Source organism: Lacerta agilis, chromosome 4 (genome assembly GCF_009819535.1).
Source record: "Lacerta agilis isolate rLacAgi1 chromosome 4, rLacAgi1.pri, whole genome shotgun sequence".
NCBI classification, from domain to species: domain Eukaryota; kingdom Metazoa; phylum Chordata; class Lepidosauria; order Squamata; family Lacertidae; genus Lacerta; species Lacerta agilis.
In genome coordinates, this window is record NC_046315.1 from 79913440 (window position 1) to 79927344 (window position 13905).

Genomic DNA, 13905 nt, shown 5'->3' on the forward strand with positions numbered 1-13905 from the left:
CAGAGTTTGCTATTGCATGGCTGAAGTTGAATCCCACCTGAAAATGGCAACACCCATATCTAGCATTTGCTGAGTGTTTGCTCTGATTGTTCGCGGGGTGGTCACATGGCCACGAGTATTCATTGTAAAACGTTTATATGCCTTCACACCAACAATTTGTTCATGTCACATTTTTTAGTGCAGCTCTCCATCACTGACCAAAATGCAGATAGATTATTTGGGCTACCGTAGAAGGAACAAAAATGTTGGTGGAGCAGTAGGCCACTTGCTCACTTGGCTAGGTCAGTTGCTGGGGGAAAGTGCCAAAACTAAAGGCGTTTGGCGATTAATTTTGCCCGGGGCGAAGCTTCCAGAGGGCACCATTGATGGTCTTAGCCCACCAGCCAATCCACAATGTGCCTGGGCTGTCCGGCCACCACCCCATAGGTCCAAAGCAGTTTTGCTTTTGCCTTTGTCTGCTAGTCCGTGTCTGTGGGGGTGCCCAGGACAGCTGCTTTGGGCTGCAGCGCCATCTCCTCTGTGTGCCTCTGTACTCCTTGGTGGTGGGCAGCTGCCTCTGGGAGAATTTGACTATATCCATCACCTTTGGCAGACAAGACCCATGGAGTTACCCTGAAGATCTGTGCGTTCAAAAGATGTGATAAATTAATTACACTGAGCCCGTTAGGAATGCTACTCTCTGTACTAGAAAACAGGGCACACTCTCTGTGTACAAATATTTCTTGTTCCAGTGGCATCAGGGGATAACACAAAGGCCCTTAATGTTGGAGCTGTGCATGAGGTCTAGGTCCACTCTGTGCCTAGGTAGGAGGCTGTTCAGAACAATCTGCAGCATGCCTTGAATTCTGCAGAAGAATGGCACACTGTGAACGTAATACATAATGAGTACCGGTATGTTACATACTCCCATTGATAGGTGCTATGTCCTTTCTTTAAAGCACTGGCAACAAATACCCAAAATATTAAAATCTGAACCAGCAATTCAACAACAAACAACAACAACAACAACAAAAGACTGATTACAACAAGAAACAAATGGTTAAACCAGAAAATGAATCATCTTAATGCAGATAACACTTTCAAAAATATTCCCAATTTGGTTAAGAATCGGTCTCTTTGGCCCAGAATAGAGATTGCCAGAAATTCATGGCATGCTAGCTTAGTTTAAAGGTACAGTCAACAAGACACACTCAATGTTGCTTCTCAGGAGGGTCCTGAAATGTCCGAATTGGCTGCGAAATGAAATGCACAACAAACAACTGGTGCCAGGACATGAGAAGAAGAAGGAGTTTGGAATTGATATCCCGCTTTATCACTACCCGAAGAAGTCTCAAAGCAGCTAACGTTCTCCTTTCCCTTCCTCCCCCACAACAAACACTCTGTGAGGTGAGTGGGGCTGAGAGACTTCAGAGAAGTGTGACTAGCCCAAGGTCACCCAGCAGCTGCATGTGGAGGAGTGGAGACGCGAACCCGGTTCCCCAGATTACGAGTCTACCACTCTTAACCACTACACCACACAAAGGGAGTTGGTTAAAAGCACGTGGTTTGTCCCCAACAAAATTCCAAATTGTATCAAAAACTTAATTCTGCAGCTAACATATTCTAGCTGGGAAGTGATGAGTGGAAACACGAGAATGATTGATCCCATGCCAATCCCTGCACAGGCCACTGGGGGTTGGAGTAGCTAACATTTGAGGGTCCTTCAGACTCTAAAAATCTATGATATGTAGAGCCCTGTTTAATCTGATCTTGCATTATTAGAATGAACGGGTGTCAAATCTACTTAAAAGCCGCATCCTTGTCCTTGGATATTTTTATGTTATTTGGAAGAGAGAAACTGTTTTCTCTCCGTACATTGAAAATTATGAATTGGAGCTTGTGAATCTATCAGCGGCAGATAGCTTGCTGGAATATACAGCTCTGCGATAGATATTAAGGTGTAGCTTCTCTGCAGGAATGTTTATTGGGAGACGTGCCACTGATTTTAATATACCCATAACATGCACATAGCCAGTCATATCATATCAGTTAAGTTCATATCACAATCGTCACTTACTACTTCAGCACAGAGAATGGAAACCACGACAGGGACTCTCTTCATTCAAAGGTTTTCATCCCTAAATGGTCTAGGGCCCGCCCCCTTCCCCAGTACCCACCCCACACTTGGCACACCTTCGCTATAAAAGGCACCGAGCTGGTTGAAAAATCTCTCAGCTTAGGAATTGGATCCCCGGAGTCCGGATTAATTACAACTTTCCAGGTAAAATGGTAACCTTAGCCTTTTCGTGGGGATGGTCGGCAAAGGGGCAAGTGAATGAGCTGAGACTTAAGCGATGGGCATTTTGAACTTCATGTTTATTTTTAATATGTGCGATGTATCAAGGGGCACATATTAAAGGGGCACAACAGGTGGTGGTTAGTTCAAGCAAGATATGTAGCGGGAGACCAGTAACATATCGCTTGATAGCGGCAAGCTTAAATTCAGAGGGAGGTTTTAGAATCCGAAAGACTAATGAACGGACCGGAAGATTTATGGTGAATGGGGGACTCTGTGGCAGGCCCAGGGCTATGAAAGCACAGCCTCCAAAGCAAACAGAGCTCGCATGAACACACGAGGCATGCAAAGGAGAAAGTGAGAGGTAAAAAGTAGGAGGTGAACTCAGGACTGGGTTATGTGATGAGCCTGTGAGTTATGGGCACAGTTCATGGGACAGCAGCCGGCCTGTGTAAACCTCATTGAAATTTCCCATTCATTTCAACGGGGCTTCTGCAGAATACTTTCCTTGTGAACTTTCACCAGCATCTCTCGTGCTTTTCTGTCAAGACATGCTACTAGCCCAGGAACCTGAGAGGATGGTTTCTCGAGTGGCCCATTTATCCTTTAGGGAGGCTTTTTTAAATTTTATTTTAACAAAGTGTTTTTCAGTTACTACCTTAACTGAAATAGTGACTTGACTTCGCGAGGTTATCTCTCTCGAGCAGAATGCCACAAACACTCGCAGATCACAAACTGCACTTGCAAATGGCAATCCATCTCCCACATAAAATTAAAAAAAAAACCCATTCGAGTCTGGATAGAGATTAAACAATTATGGAATATAAGATGGCATGGAAACAACTTTGAATGACTGTTCCAGAGGGGTAGCCTTGTTACAGTCTTTTCTAGCAACACACACACACACACACACACACACACACACACAGAGAGAGAGAGTTCTGTGGCACCTTAAAAATAAAGGCCGTAAATCTAGCCTCACTTATTTGAGAGTAAGCTCCATTGGCTTCAATAGGACTGACTTTTCTGTAGACCTTGTTAGGATTCCAATGTAATCTGTTTCTATTGTCACATAAGCTTTTGAGGACACCTAGTGGTCGCTATAAAAAACTAAGGTTCAGGGGATTGGGTGTCAAATAATAGCAGAGAGAAAGGCCGTGTTCTGTCAGCTTTACAGGTGAAGCTGAACTACATGCTAAGCTTGTTTCAGCTGTTAAGTGGCTGGTTTGAGTATTTGCCTGCATTATGTGCTCTGGAAACTCCAGAGCTAGTTCTGGGAAGTGAAGTGGTGGCAAGGACCATTATTAGGGAACAGGTGAAATATCTGGAACAGCACCTGTTGCCTATACGGCTTCCACTGTCGGAGGCAGTCCCAAACTTCTTTGAGCTCTTTGGTGGTGGAGCAAAACATGAATGCCAGAAACAAAAACCAACTAAGTGTCTGAAGATTTTCACTGACGAAAAGCTCTTCACTCTGGTTTCTGGTTTTAATGTAGCGTGTGCCAAGTTTCTGGTAGTCAACTTCTTCTTTTCCTCAAAGGGTAAAATGAAAAAAAGTCGGGAACTATCCTCTCCCCATCAGAAATCTCATGGTTTGTTTGTTGGTTTGTTTGTTTGGTGGTTCCTTCTGCAGCATTCCTGCTATGATTTCTACACAGCACCAGTTCTTCCCTAAAGCAGACCAAGGAATAATGGAGGACGAGGAACACTTGGAGGAAGGAGACAATGGCTGCTCCCTTGCATCTGACCCAGGTTTCCCTTTATAAGACAGTATCGCTTTCACCCACTCAACCCTACCCAAGTTTTTTTTCTCTTTTCTAAATCAATTGCTCTCATCAGCTCCCAAGTATTAAATAAAGCAACCCTGTTGTCGTTTTCGTCCTGCTGCAAAATGAGTCTTTGGGAACACTTGTCCTTTATGTTTTCAACGAGGACGTGGTAACGCACAATGCAATTCACGACACCAGCCTCCGCACATTTATCCAGTGGTTATTCTGCGTAGGATTGCCGATTAAGTGTTTTATGCTGTTAGAAAGTAAGGAACAGTTGAATCAAATTTATTTAAGATCATTTAAATGGTTTTCAGGGAAATCAGGGGAGCTTGAGGGCAGCCTGCCTTGAACCCTTGGAGTTTCCAGGCATGGCGATACTCAAATTTTGGGCTGAATTTGCCAAGTGATGCCAGGAGGACTGTGTTTATCTCAGACAGTGGTCTACTTGAAGGAGTTCTTTGTTTGAAGGACTGTCCACACCAAGTTTAAAAATAAATAAAAGGCAAGAAGGAAGAGCAGGGCTTTGTCAACTGTTCGCTCCTATGCTGCAGAATGAATAGGCAGATGGGTCTACAGCCAGAACCTTTCCAATTGTGATGAGATGTATCTACGTTACTTGTTGTTAATTTTTTGTACCCTACCCATCTGACTGGGTTGCCGCAGCAGCCACTCTGGGCTGCTTCCAACATGATATAAAATAGCACACCAACATCATAAAGGAACATCACACATCAAAAAGGTCCCGATATAGGGCTGCCTTCAGATGTCTATGGAAGGTTGCATTTACATTTCTGATTTTGTACACACACACACACACACACACACACACACACACACATATTAGCATATGCAAATCCATGCCCTCTTTTGTGAAGGCTGCATGCCATTATATGCAATGCAGAAGTGGCTACCGTAAGATGCCAGCTTTGAGATAAGTCTACATAAACATTTTTGTGTCAGTGTATTGCAGGAAACTGTATAGGCACGCTAAGATTTGCAGCTCTTTGTGAGGTTTTTTTTTTTTTTACCAAGATCGGCTTTCTAAGCACCCCCAACAAAGCACAGCCCATTTTGTTTCAATTCCTGCACCCTCTTACGTTCACAGATGACTATTGCTGACCTCTCTCCCCGCAGGACTGCCCCGTGTGTTCAAAATATTACAGAAATGGGTTCCCAAGGCCTCTCCCTATTTCGACAAAGAACATTACTGCTACGCTGGCCACCAGATCACCATTCAAGAGTCCATCGAAAACTTCGGAGCCGTAGTATGGCCTGGCGTAAGTTTCACACAGGGAAAACAACACCTCGCGAGTAAGCTTCTGTAAGATAATGAAGCGCCTCACTTTCCTCGATGCCTTGTTTTAGGATCTTAAGAGTTGGAAAGGGTCATCAGAAGGCTATGTCCGCCAAGCCCTCCAGCTGCAGGGAGCCACCGCTTTTCCTTTGCTTGCGTCGCTTATGGCCTTGTGGTCCCAGCACATTTATGGGGGTAAAAATCAACTCTGTGCTCATAAAGGCAGAGTTCATTGAGCACCCGATACTGGGTATGTGGTTAACTCCACTGAACAAGATAAGACTGCGTTCTCAACCTCCCTACAGTCCAGGGTAGATTAAATGGATTCATTGAATCTATGGCTTTACACATCCGCAGCTGTGATATCGGCTGCATGGTTAATCAATGCTACATCAGTACTGAATAAGGCTGGGCGATATCTGCTTTCCAAAATCGTAATATGTTGTTGTTCAGTCGTATCCGACTCTTCATGACCCCATGGACCAGAGCACGCCAGGCACGCCTATCTTTCACTGCCTCCCGCAGTTTGGTCAAACTCATGCTAGTTGCTTCGTAATATTACCTTGTCAGAAAGGAGGCGGGGAAGAAGTCTGTTGTGGGCCATGAAGACAATTGGCCTCACTGTGCACAGCTTCTGCCTTTCTGTCGGGTCTGGGAGGGCAGCGCTGCTCTGGGCAGAGTGCATTAGCCTGGTCGCCGCATGGCAGGGCAACGCAGAGTTTCCCTGGAACTGCCAGCCACGGCTTGCCCCGATGGTCTCTCGCCATGCAGCTCCCGGGAGTGCCACTTCCTTCCCTCCACTATTTCCCTGATAGGTAACCCCATCAAGAGCAGGCGATCTCCCACCCATCTGGTCTAGGGAACCACCAACAGTGCCTCCGTCTTATCTGGATTGAGTTTCAGTTTGTTGGCTCTCATCCAGTCTATTACCGAGGCAAGACACTGATCCTGCACTTCCACTGCCTCACCTGCAGATGTCCCTTATCCATGACCTGATTATGGAAGAGGAGGCTGATCTGGCACGTATCACTGAAACCAGGGTGGGTGATTGGAAATTCCAAAACTGCTCTCGTGACTTTAAATTAAAATAGGTTCCAGGAAATGTATCGATACATCGCCCAAGCCTAGTACTGAGTGCAGTAAGGAGGAAAAAGCACTGGGGAGGCTGAAGGGATTAATCCATCACAACGCAGCCTTCCCCCTTTCATCATTTGCTTTTGGACTGAGCTTGCATTGAACTTACTACACAGAGGGTATCGTTTGTGATTTTGCATGCTGAAATCATGGGATGCACATGCACACACACACACACACACACACACACAATTGCAGCTAGATTAGGTTCTAAACATTAGCACCTTCCAAATTCTGAAGACAAATTAATTTTTTTAGGCTCTTGCTCTGTGTCAGTACTTGGAATCAAATCAACAGGAAATCAGTCTCCGAGACAAGAAGTTACTTGAACTGGGAGCTGGGACAGGCCTGGTGTCCATTGTGGCAAGTATACTAGGTTGGTAATTTTCTGAAGAGTATTTATGCATGTGTTTGTGTGTGTTGCTTCTTGTTGCACATTTTACACACAGTTCCTACCTATTCACATTACCCAGTACTTTCGAGTCCCAAACACCTGAATAGCATTTTGACAATGCTGTCTACCCACAACCTCCTTCCTAGACACAGGATGCCATACGAAGCCTAAAATGGGCTAACAGCTTAACTTGGTGAGTAAGTGTAATTACAAAAAGCTTTCTGAAATCTATTTGTTTTGTGCCTTAACTTCATTTATCTGGCAATGAATATAACCAAGTGCAGTAGGAGACAGTCCAAAACAGGCTTTGATTTCCCAAAAGAGAATTGCTCCATTTATTAACACGTAGGTGTTGCCCAAACAACTTTGCTAGTCTGAAATAGAACCTTTCCAAAATGTTCTTCAGACACAAAACTTCCGGCTCGCCTCATCTATAGTAAATTCTCCTTTAAAATGTGCCAGTGCAGTAAATGGATTACAGTGCTAGTCTTTGGATTTCTATGATTTGTTCTAGCCAGAGGGTGTCCTGCAGTTTTATCCAGAGACTGCAATGGCTGCTTGTTCCTGCAGAGGACAAAAAGCCTAGTGAGTCGGTAATGATTACATCACTGAACAGCAAAAATGTAAACAGAGAACTGCCTTGCCTCTCTTCAGGTTATCAAGGAAGACGAATTATTTTTATTCTCTTTCAGGTGCTTTTGTGACAGCTACTGACTTGCCTGAGGTCCTTGAAAATATGGAGTTCAATATTTCAAGAAACACACGCAACCTGAACGTTCACAAGCCTGAAGTAAGAAAGCTGGTTTGGGGAGAGAATCTCCACGCAGACTTCCCCAAATCAACCCATCGCTATGATTTTATTGTGGCTACTGATCTTGTGTACCACCACACAGCTCTTGAAGCTCTGTTAGTCACCATAGGCTACTTTTGCCAGCCTGGGACAATCTTGTTATGGGCAAACAAATTCAGATTCAGCACAGATTACGATTTTTTGGACAGAGTTGGTAACATTCTCAATATCACGCAGCTAGCAGAATTTCCAGAGTCAAATGTCAAGTTGTTCAAAGGCACAGTAAGGGAAAATTAAGATCCGGAAGAGTGCCAGAATCTAGAACAGATGCAGCCTAAAAGTTTACAAAGCTGTAGTTTTAAAAATATGTTAATTAGCCACTTCTTTACAACAGCCTGGCGCATTCAAGTTAGCTTTGGGATTCTATTTCCCAATAATGGATAATCCGAAAAAAGCAGGACCGTATGCAACAGGGGTCAAATAAGTGGATTTTAGTAAATGCTCTCCTGCTCCTTATGCAGCTGTTGCCCCAGATGATTAACAGAACATGTTTGACCACCACCAAACTGCATCCTTTTGGAGCTACCCATGATGTTATGCCCTGGGTTTTTCCATAAAACTGATTTAATTGGACTTGAAAGCTTAACCCCACATCCTGTTGCTAGAAACAGAAAGGAGGACCATTTTACTCCATAAACTGTAGTGTAATGAAGCCACAGAATTTCAGATTAAAATTTACGGTTGTGCTTCTACAAGGATACACCAATTCCAGGTAATGGGGCTACTATGCTATAGCTTTATAGAGTCCTTTTAAAAGTCCTCTGGTTCTATAAGCAGTGCCAAATCGTTGTCTCGATAAGAGGCATATATAATATACGCAGTGACCAATATTTGCTACAATGCTGAAATGTAACTTTTTACTTGGCCTCCATGAAGTCATATAAACTAGATTAGGTGTCCTCCCTCCATCAGCTCTGAAAATAGCATTTAGGTATAGTCTTGAAAAAATTAGGACAGATCTCAGCTTTGTTTAATTGTTTTTATTATTAACAAAATTAAAAGTATGAGTGCGCGCACGTTTTTGATCTTGAAATTTGCACATTTATTTAGCAGTTTTACATTTCCCCCCAAAAAAACATTATTAACATACCTGTATGTATAAGTTTTACAATACCTGATTTAAGTGTTAACTGACTGTTTATACATGTATCAGTTTATCCGATACTCTGCAACACATGGATATTTGAGAGCATCTCCGAGTTGAAGATATTCAAGAGCACCTTTTGCACCAGCAATTCAAAATACATTTGCAGTGAGTGTGAAAGTTTTTAATTTTAAAAAAATTCAAAATGTAAACTCTTGCAAGTGATACTGGTAATTAAGTTCCATTACTGTTAAGTCTAATAAATAAGGTTTTAGCTACTCCGAAGGAGATTTTTTTTTTTTAAGGCCTTTATACAATTGAAAACTTCAATGTTAAAACCCTGCTCATTGTAAAAAGAACCGCTTGTACAGGCTTGTGGTTAAAATTACAAACAGTTAAGAACCACATACACATGCAAGAAACCTCCCCATCTTCATTTCCTAATCCTTGGAGCTGGCTATTTCAGAACACCCATTGCCAGCAATGCGATGTATGCAAAATATTTTGTTCGTATGTTTTTATTTCTAGGGCAACTAAGAGTTACACCCAGAAATTAAATATCTAAGTCTAAACAAGCTCATTGATGTCAGGAGCCGAACCCTCACACAACCCCCTTGTCCTCTGATTAATAACACACGATATAAGCATTCAATAATGGATGAAAACATGCATTCCAGTAATATAATGTATCTTTATATCCAAACCACGTAAGAACACCTCAGATTTACAATGGCAGCAATTTCAAAACACACAATAATCGGGTGGATACATCACGGGGAGCCAGTTTTCAGTGAAAGATGCACAGTGTGTCCATCCAAGTAACTTCATTAGCTAAAGAAGAAAAAAAAGTACACTTTTACATCTTCCTCTATTAAACAAAGTCCACTCAAAAAATGCTGACTTTTTAAACACTGCATTCTACAGTGGTACCTCAGGTTAAGTACGCTTCAGGTTAAGAACTCCGTTTAAGAACAGAAATTGTGCTCTGACGGCAAAATGGCAGGAGAAGAAGAAGAGTTTGGATTTGGTATCCCGCTTTATCACTACCGGAAGGAGTCTCAAAGCAGCTAACATTCTCCTTTCCCTTCCTCCCCTACAACAAACACTCTGTGAGGTGAGTGGGGCTGAGAGACTTCAGAGAAGTGTGACTAGCCCAAGGTCACCCAGCAGCTGCATGTGGAGGAGCGGAGACGCGAACCCGGTTCACCAGATTACGAGTCTACCGCTCTTAACCACTACACCACGCTGGCTCCTCCATTAGCTAAAGTGAGGCTTCAGGTTAAGTATGGACATCTGGAACGAATTAAGTACTTAACCCGAGGTACCACTGTATTAAGTAGCCAAAGGGGGGGGGGGGAGATATTACATACACACACACCTGACTTTCTACCTTTTTTGGGGGGAGCTGTAACCTTTTCGTAAACTTCCAAAAATACCAAAGAAACTTGCATGCAGCCTTGAGTCAGCCGAGGTAATAATGAAGATTACTTACCAGTATGCAATTCTTCAAGTTTTCTTTGGTAGGTTTCTCCTCCGCAAGCTTTGTTGCAAATTTGAGACCTCGGCCGTACATTTTATTTACCAGGGCGTGCTTATAGGCAAATGGCAAAACCTACACGGGGTGCAAAAATAAAAGGTGAGATTTGTAAGCCGGGTGAACATCTCGGTCTCCAAAGTTTACCAGCCCCGGTTCTTTTTCAGACTTGACACCAGCAGTGCAAGCGGTGTGGGGAAGCAGAAGACCCTTTCGCATCTAGGTGGCTGAAGTTGCCCTAACGTTAACTTAATGCTGCTAAAGCAAAAGTTGGGAGGCTGTTGGATCCCCCCGAAAAATTAAACAGTTGTAAGAACAGAAGTTATTTTATATTGTACCATCAGGCACTTTGCAGAGTATGCAAGAGGAAAGGTTCCTGGCCCTGAAGAGCTTACCATTTCAAATTCAACACCAGGGAAACAAGGCAACACTATTTCAGCTACACATGCTTAACTTAAAGCTTAGTTACAGGAAAGCAGCCATTTTCCCAACCCTACAACTCCCAGCAGCTGCATGATTCACCGGGTTGGTGAAGGCTGCAACAGGGCCAAAGAACTAGGGGACCAAGCCTTACAATAAATGCACAGAGGTGGAAGAGCCAAGAGGGGAATCATTGCCTGGATGGCGAGGCTTGAAAGTGGAAGGCTGCTCAAGACCATTTCTGGCCTGATGTAGCAAGACGATGCTCACACTTTATGAAAACACTCAGGATTTTAAAAACTGGACTATTTTTCTGCAGATATGATTGTATGCTTTTGGTATCTACAGTATGAAAATTTTTAAGGCTTTTGTAAAAAAAAACAAAAACAAGAAAGTTGGCTGTGGCGAATGGCTGCAATCCTACAAATCTGGTTTAAAAACCAATAATGAAAGGTTTTAGTTATTGTGTTGGCATTCTCTGGTGTGTATGAATACACAGTTTAGGTGGCCAAAATAATAATAATAAAACCAATGTTTTACCAAAGGCTAAAGTTGAGACTACATAGAAAACCAGTCTGTATAAGCAGCATATGAAGGATTCCCTCCATCAGTTATAGGAATCCAATTTTCTTCCCCCACTTCCATATACCTTGGTGTCGAACAGGTCAGTCCATTTGGTTATTTCCCAGAAAGTTTCTGCCAGAGCATCCAAGCCACCCTCCTGTTGGTCATCTTTAGATTCTGCATCGCCTGACACAGCCCCTTCTTGGGCCTGAAACTGCAGGATTTGGTCGGACAACGCACTTCCTTTCCGACAGAGAGCATCCACTAACGTAGATTTCTGCTTGTCCATCTCACTAAATGGGAAGCACACAAGAAGGATGACAGCATTTGCAGTGAAGCCCTTTGTTTTTTCTAAAGAGAGTCCTGAGGTGCAAAAACTGAATAATAAATCATTTATAATGGGTGTACATGCAGGGTCCCGCCCCCATTACTCCCAAATATTTCAAATGGTTACTTTATACCCATGCCAAAACTCAACTGTTATATTTAGACAAAAAGAACACAAACTGCTAACTTGCAAGGAAGACACAAGTATCCAAAATAAATAAATAGCTGATTTTATTTTGATTATGCATTTTGTTATTTTATATTTTGATTTTATTTCCTGAGAGCTGCAGGTATAGGGCAGTATATAAATTCAATTATTTATTGTTGTTGTTGTTGTTATTTGTGTGCCCCACCCATTTGACTGGGTTGCCCCAGCCACTTCCAACATATATGAAAACAAAATAAACCATTTTAAAAAAACTTCCCTATATACAGGGCTGCCTTCACATGCCTTCTAAAGGCTGCATAGTTAAAATAACAATAATTCAAGGTTCAGGTAGGTAGCCATGTTGGTCTGACGCAGTCAAAATAATAATCCAGTTATTTAAAATACACAGTGTTCCTATTTGGGCATACACAATGAGCACAGAATTAATCTACTACAGTACAATCACAACTTATGCAAATTTAGCTTAATAATAATAATAATAATAATAATAATTTTATTATTTGTAAAATTAATAAAATTAACCCATCTGACTGGGTTGTCCCAGCAACTCTGGGAGGCTTCCAGCATATACGAAAACCATAATAAAACGTTAAACATTTTTTTAAAAAACTTCACTATACAGGGCTGCCTTCAGATGACTTCTAAAGGTTGTATAGTTACTTATCCCGCTGACATCTAGCATGTGCGATTTCAGCTTTACAAAGCTGAAGTTGCACAAATGAAATGGACGGAAGGCGGAGAGCTTAAAAGTTGCTTTTGCAAAGGGTTTTCCCGAAGTAGAAAGAACTTTTAAGCTTTCCAACTGGTTTACTGGGCTCTGGGACGCTTTCGTGAGATCTCATGGAAACTCAGGTGGCCACGCAAGATCCCTTGAGAGCACCCCAGAGCCTGGTAATCTCTCTGCCTTGATTGGGGGTAAAGGCCTGCTTGGTACACAGCTCATGCAAAAATGTTTGCAGTTTGCTTTCAAGTACACATGCTTTTGCAAATGAGAATGGGAATTTTTTTTAGAAAGATATGGGAACAGTTGGAAATTTGGCAGTTGACAGGGATGACTTGTACATATAAAATAATAAGGGAGTAAATGAATAAATGGAACTCGACAATCTCATTCATATATGGAACAACAGATTTACGGTCAGATTGCTTGCAGCTCCAAGGGAACTGAATTTCTATCCATTTATATAATTCGTTTAGATGTTTGGTGTTGAAATCTTTAAAGGTAATTCGTTACTTAAGATATTGATACTTAAGAGATGTTTTAAAAAGATGGTGAAATATAACTGATGTCAAAGGTTTTCAATTAATATCATATAGGACTATTGCAAGGTTTAAACAAAAGGATGTGTTGCATTATGCAATATTCTTACTAGTAAAGCAAATGTTGTGATCTAAAACATCTGGAGGGGTGGTGGAGAGCTGAGTTATAATGTAAACCTTTATCCCTAATGCAAGATTTCTGGTCTTAACTCAGTCCAGTAATTATTCTGATTATTTCAGCGTTCTGTATTGAATAATAGTTCACAAGATGCTGCTTAGAAAACTTGGTAGATTTCAATTCTGAACTTAAGCCTCTTGCCTGATTGCTCATGCAGATCATGGTCTCTAACCACTTACAACACCCATAATAAAAATCCCAGCCACTACCATCTATTTAATCCTAAAATTTAGGACAGAAGAAGCTTCAATTCAAAGCTGCTTCTAATTGTCACTGGCCACAATCCAACACAAAAAGTTCAACACATTAGGGCTCACTGCAACAAACGGACATTATGTTGGTTGGTGGCCACTGTTGTCCTATCAGGATCACAGAATTGATCTTTAAAATAATTTCATCTTTAAGAGTAACTTAATATTTGAAGCTACGAAGTGGGGACAGTCTTAGGGCCAAGTTGCAGAAATAAGATGCAAGGAAAAAGTATTTACTGGTTAGGTACTTTTTTATAGTAGCAGCATCAGGTCTGGGATCTGTCTTCATAGCGAGATAAATGGCGAGGGCTGTTTGATCAATATGCGAGATAACCGTATTAGCTGCCTCAATAATGTCGTTCAACCTTTTCATTCTTTCCTAGTGGAAAAAAACAAAGG

The 13905-nt window shown here is 42.0% G+C and overlaps 2 protein-coding genes across 4 annotated transcripts in view; one reads left to right on the forward strand and one right to left on the reverse strand.

The window, feature by feature from the left end:
• Positions 1–2180: 2180 nt before the first annotated feature.
• METTL21C (methyltransferase like 21C) lies at positions 2181–8643 on the forward strand. The gene is made up of 5 exons (XM_033147790.1): positions 2181–2260; positions 3909–4027; positions 5182–5324; positions 6734–6851; positions 7562–8643. The coding sequence occupies exons 2-5, from the start codon at positions 3919–3921 to the stop codon at positions 7954–7956; spliced, it is 765 nt and encodes a 254-aa protein (XP_033003681.1). The 5' UTR covers positions 2181–2260; positions 3909–3918; the 3' UTR covers positions 7957–8643.
• A 41-nt stretch (positions 8644–8684) lies between these two features.
• TPP2 (tripeptidyl peptidase 2) overlaps positions 8685–13905 on the reverse strand; it is a 40525-nt gene continuing 35304 nt past the window's right edge. For 2 of the 3 annotated variants that reach the window (XM_033147787.1, XM_033147789.1), the window contains 4 exons: positions 13755–13885; positions 11407–11614; positions 10296–10415; positions 8685–9634 (listed from right to left, as the gene is read on the reverse strand). In XM_033147787.1, coding sequence (XP_033003678.1) covers positions 9545–9634; positions 10296–10415; positions 11407–11614; positions 13755–13885 — 549 coding nt within the window. In that variant the 3' untranslated portion in view covers positions 8685–9544. Of the gene's footprint in view, positions 9635–10295; positions 10416–11406; positions 11615–13743; positions 13886–13905 lie in introns of those variants that run through there. The other variant, XM_033147788.1, reaches the window with a different exon arrangement.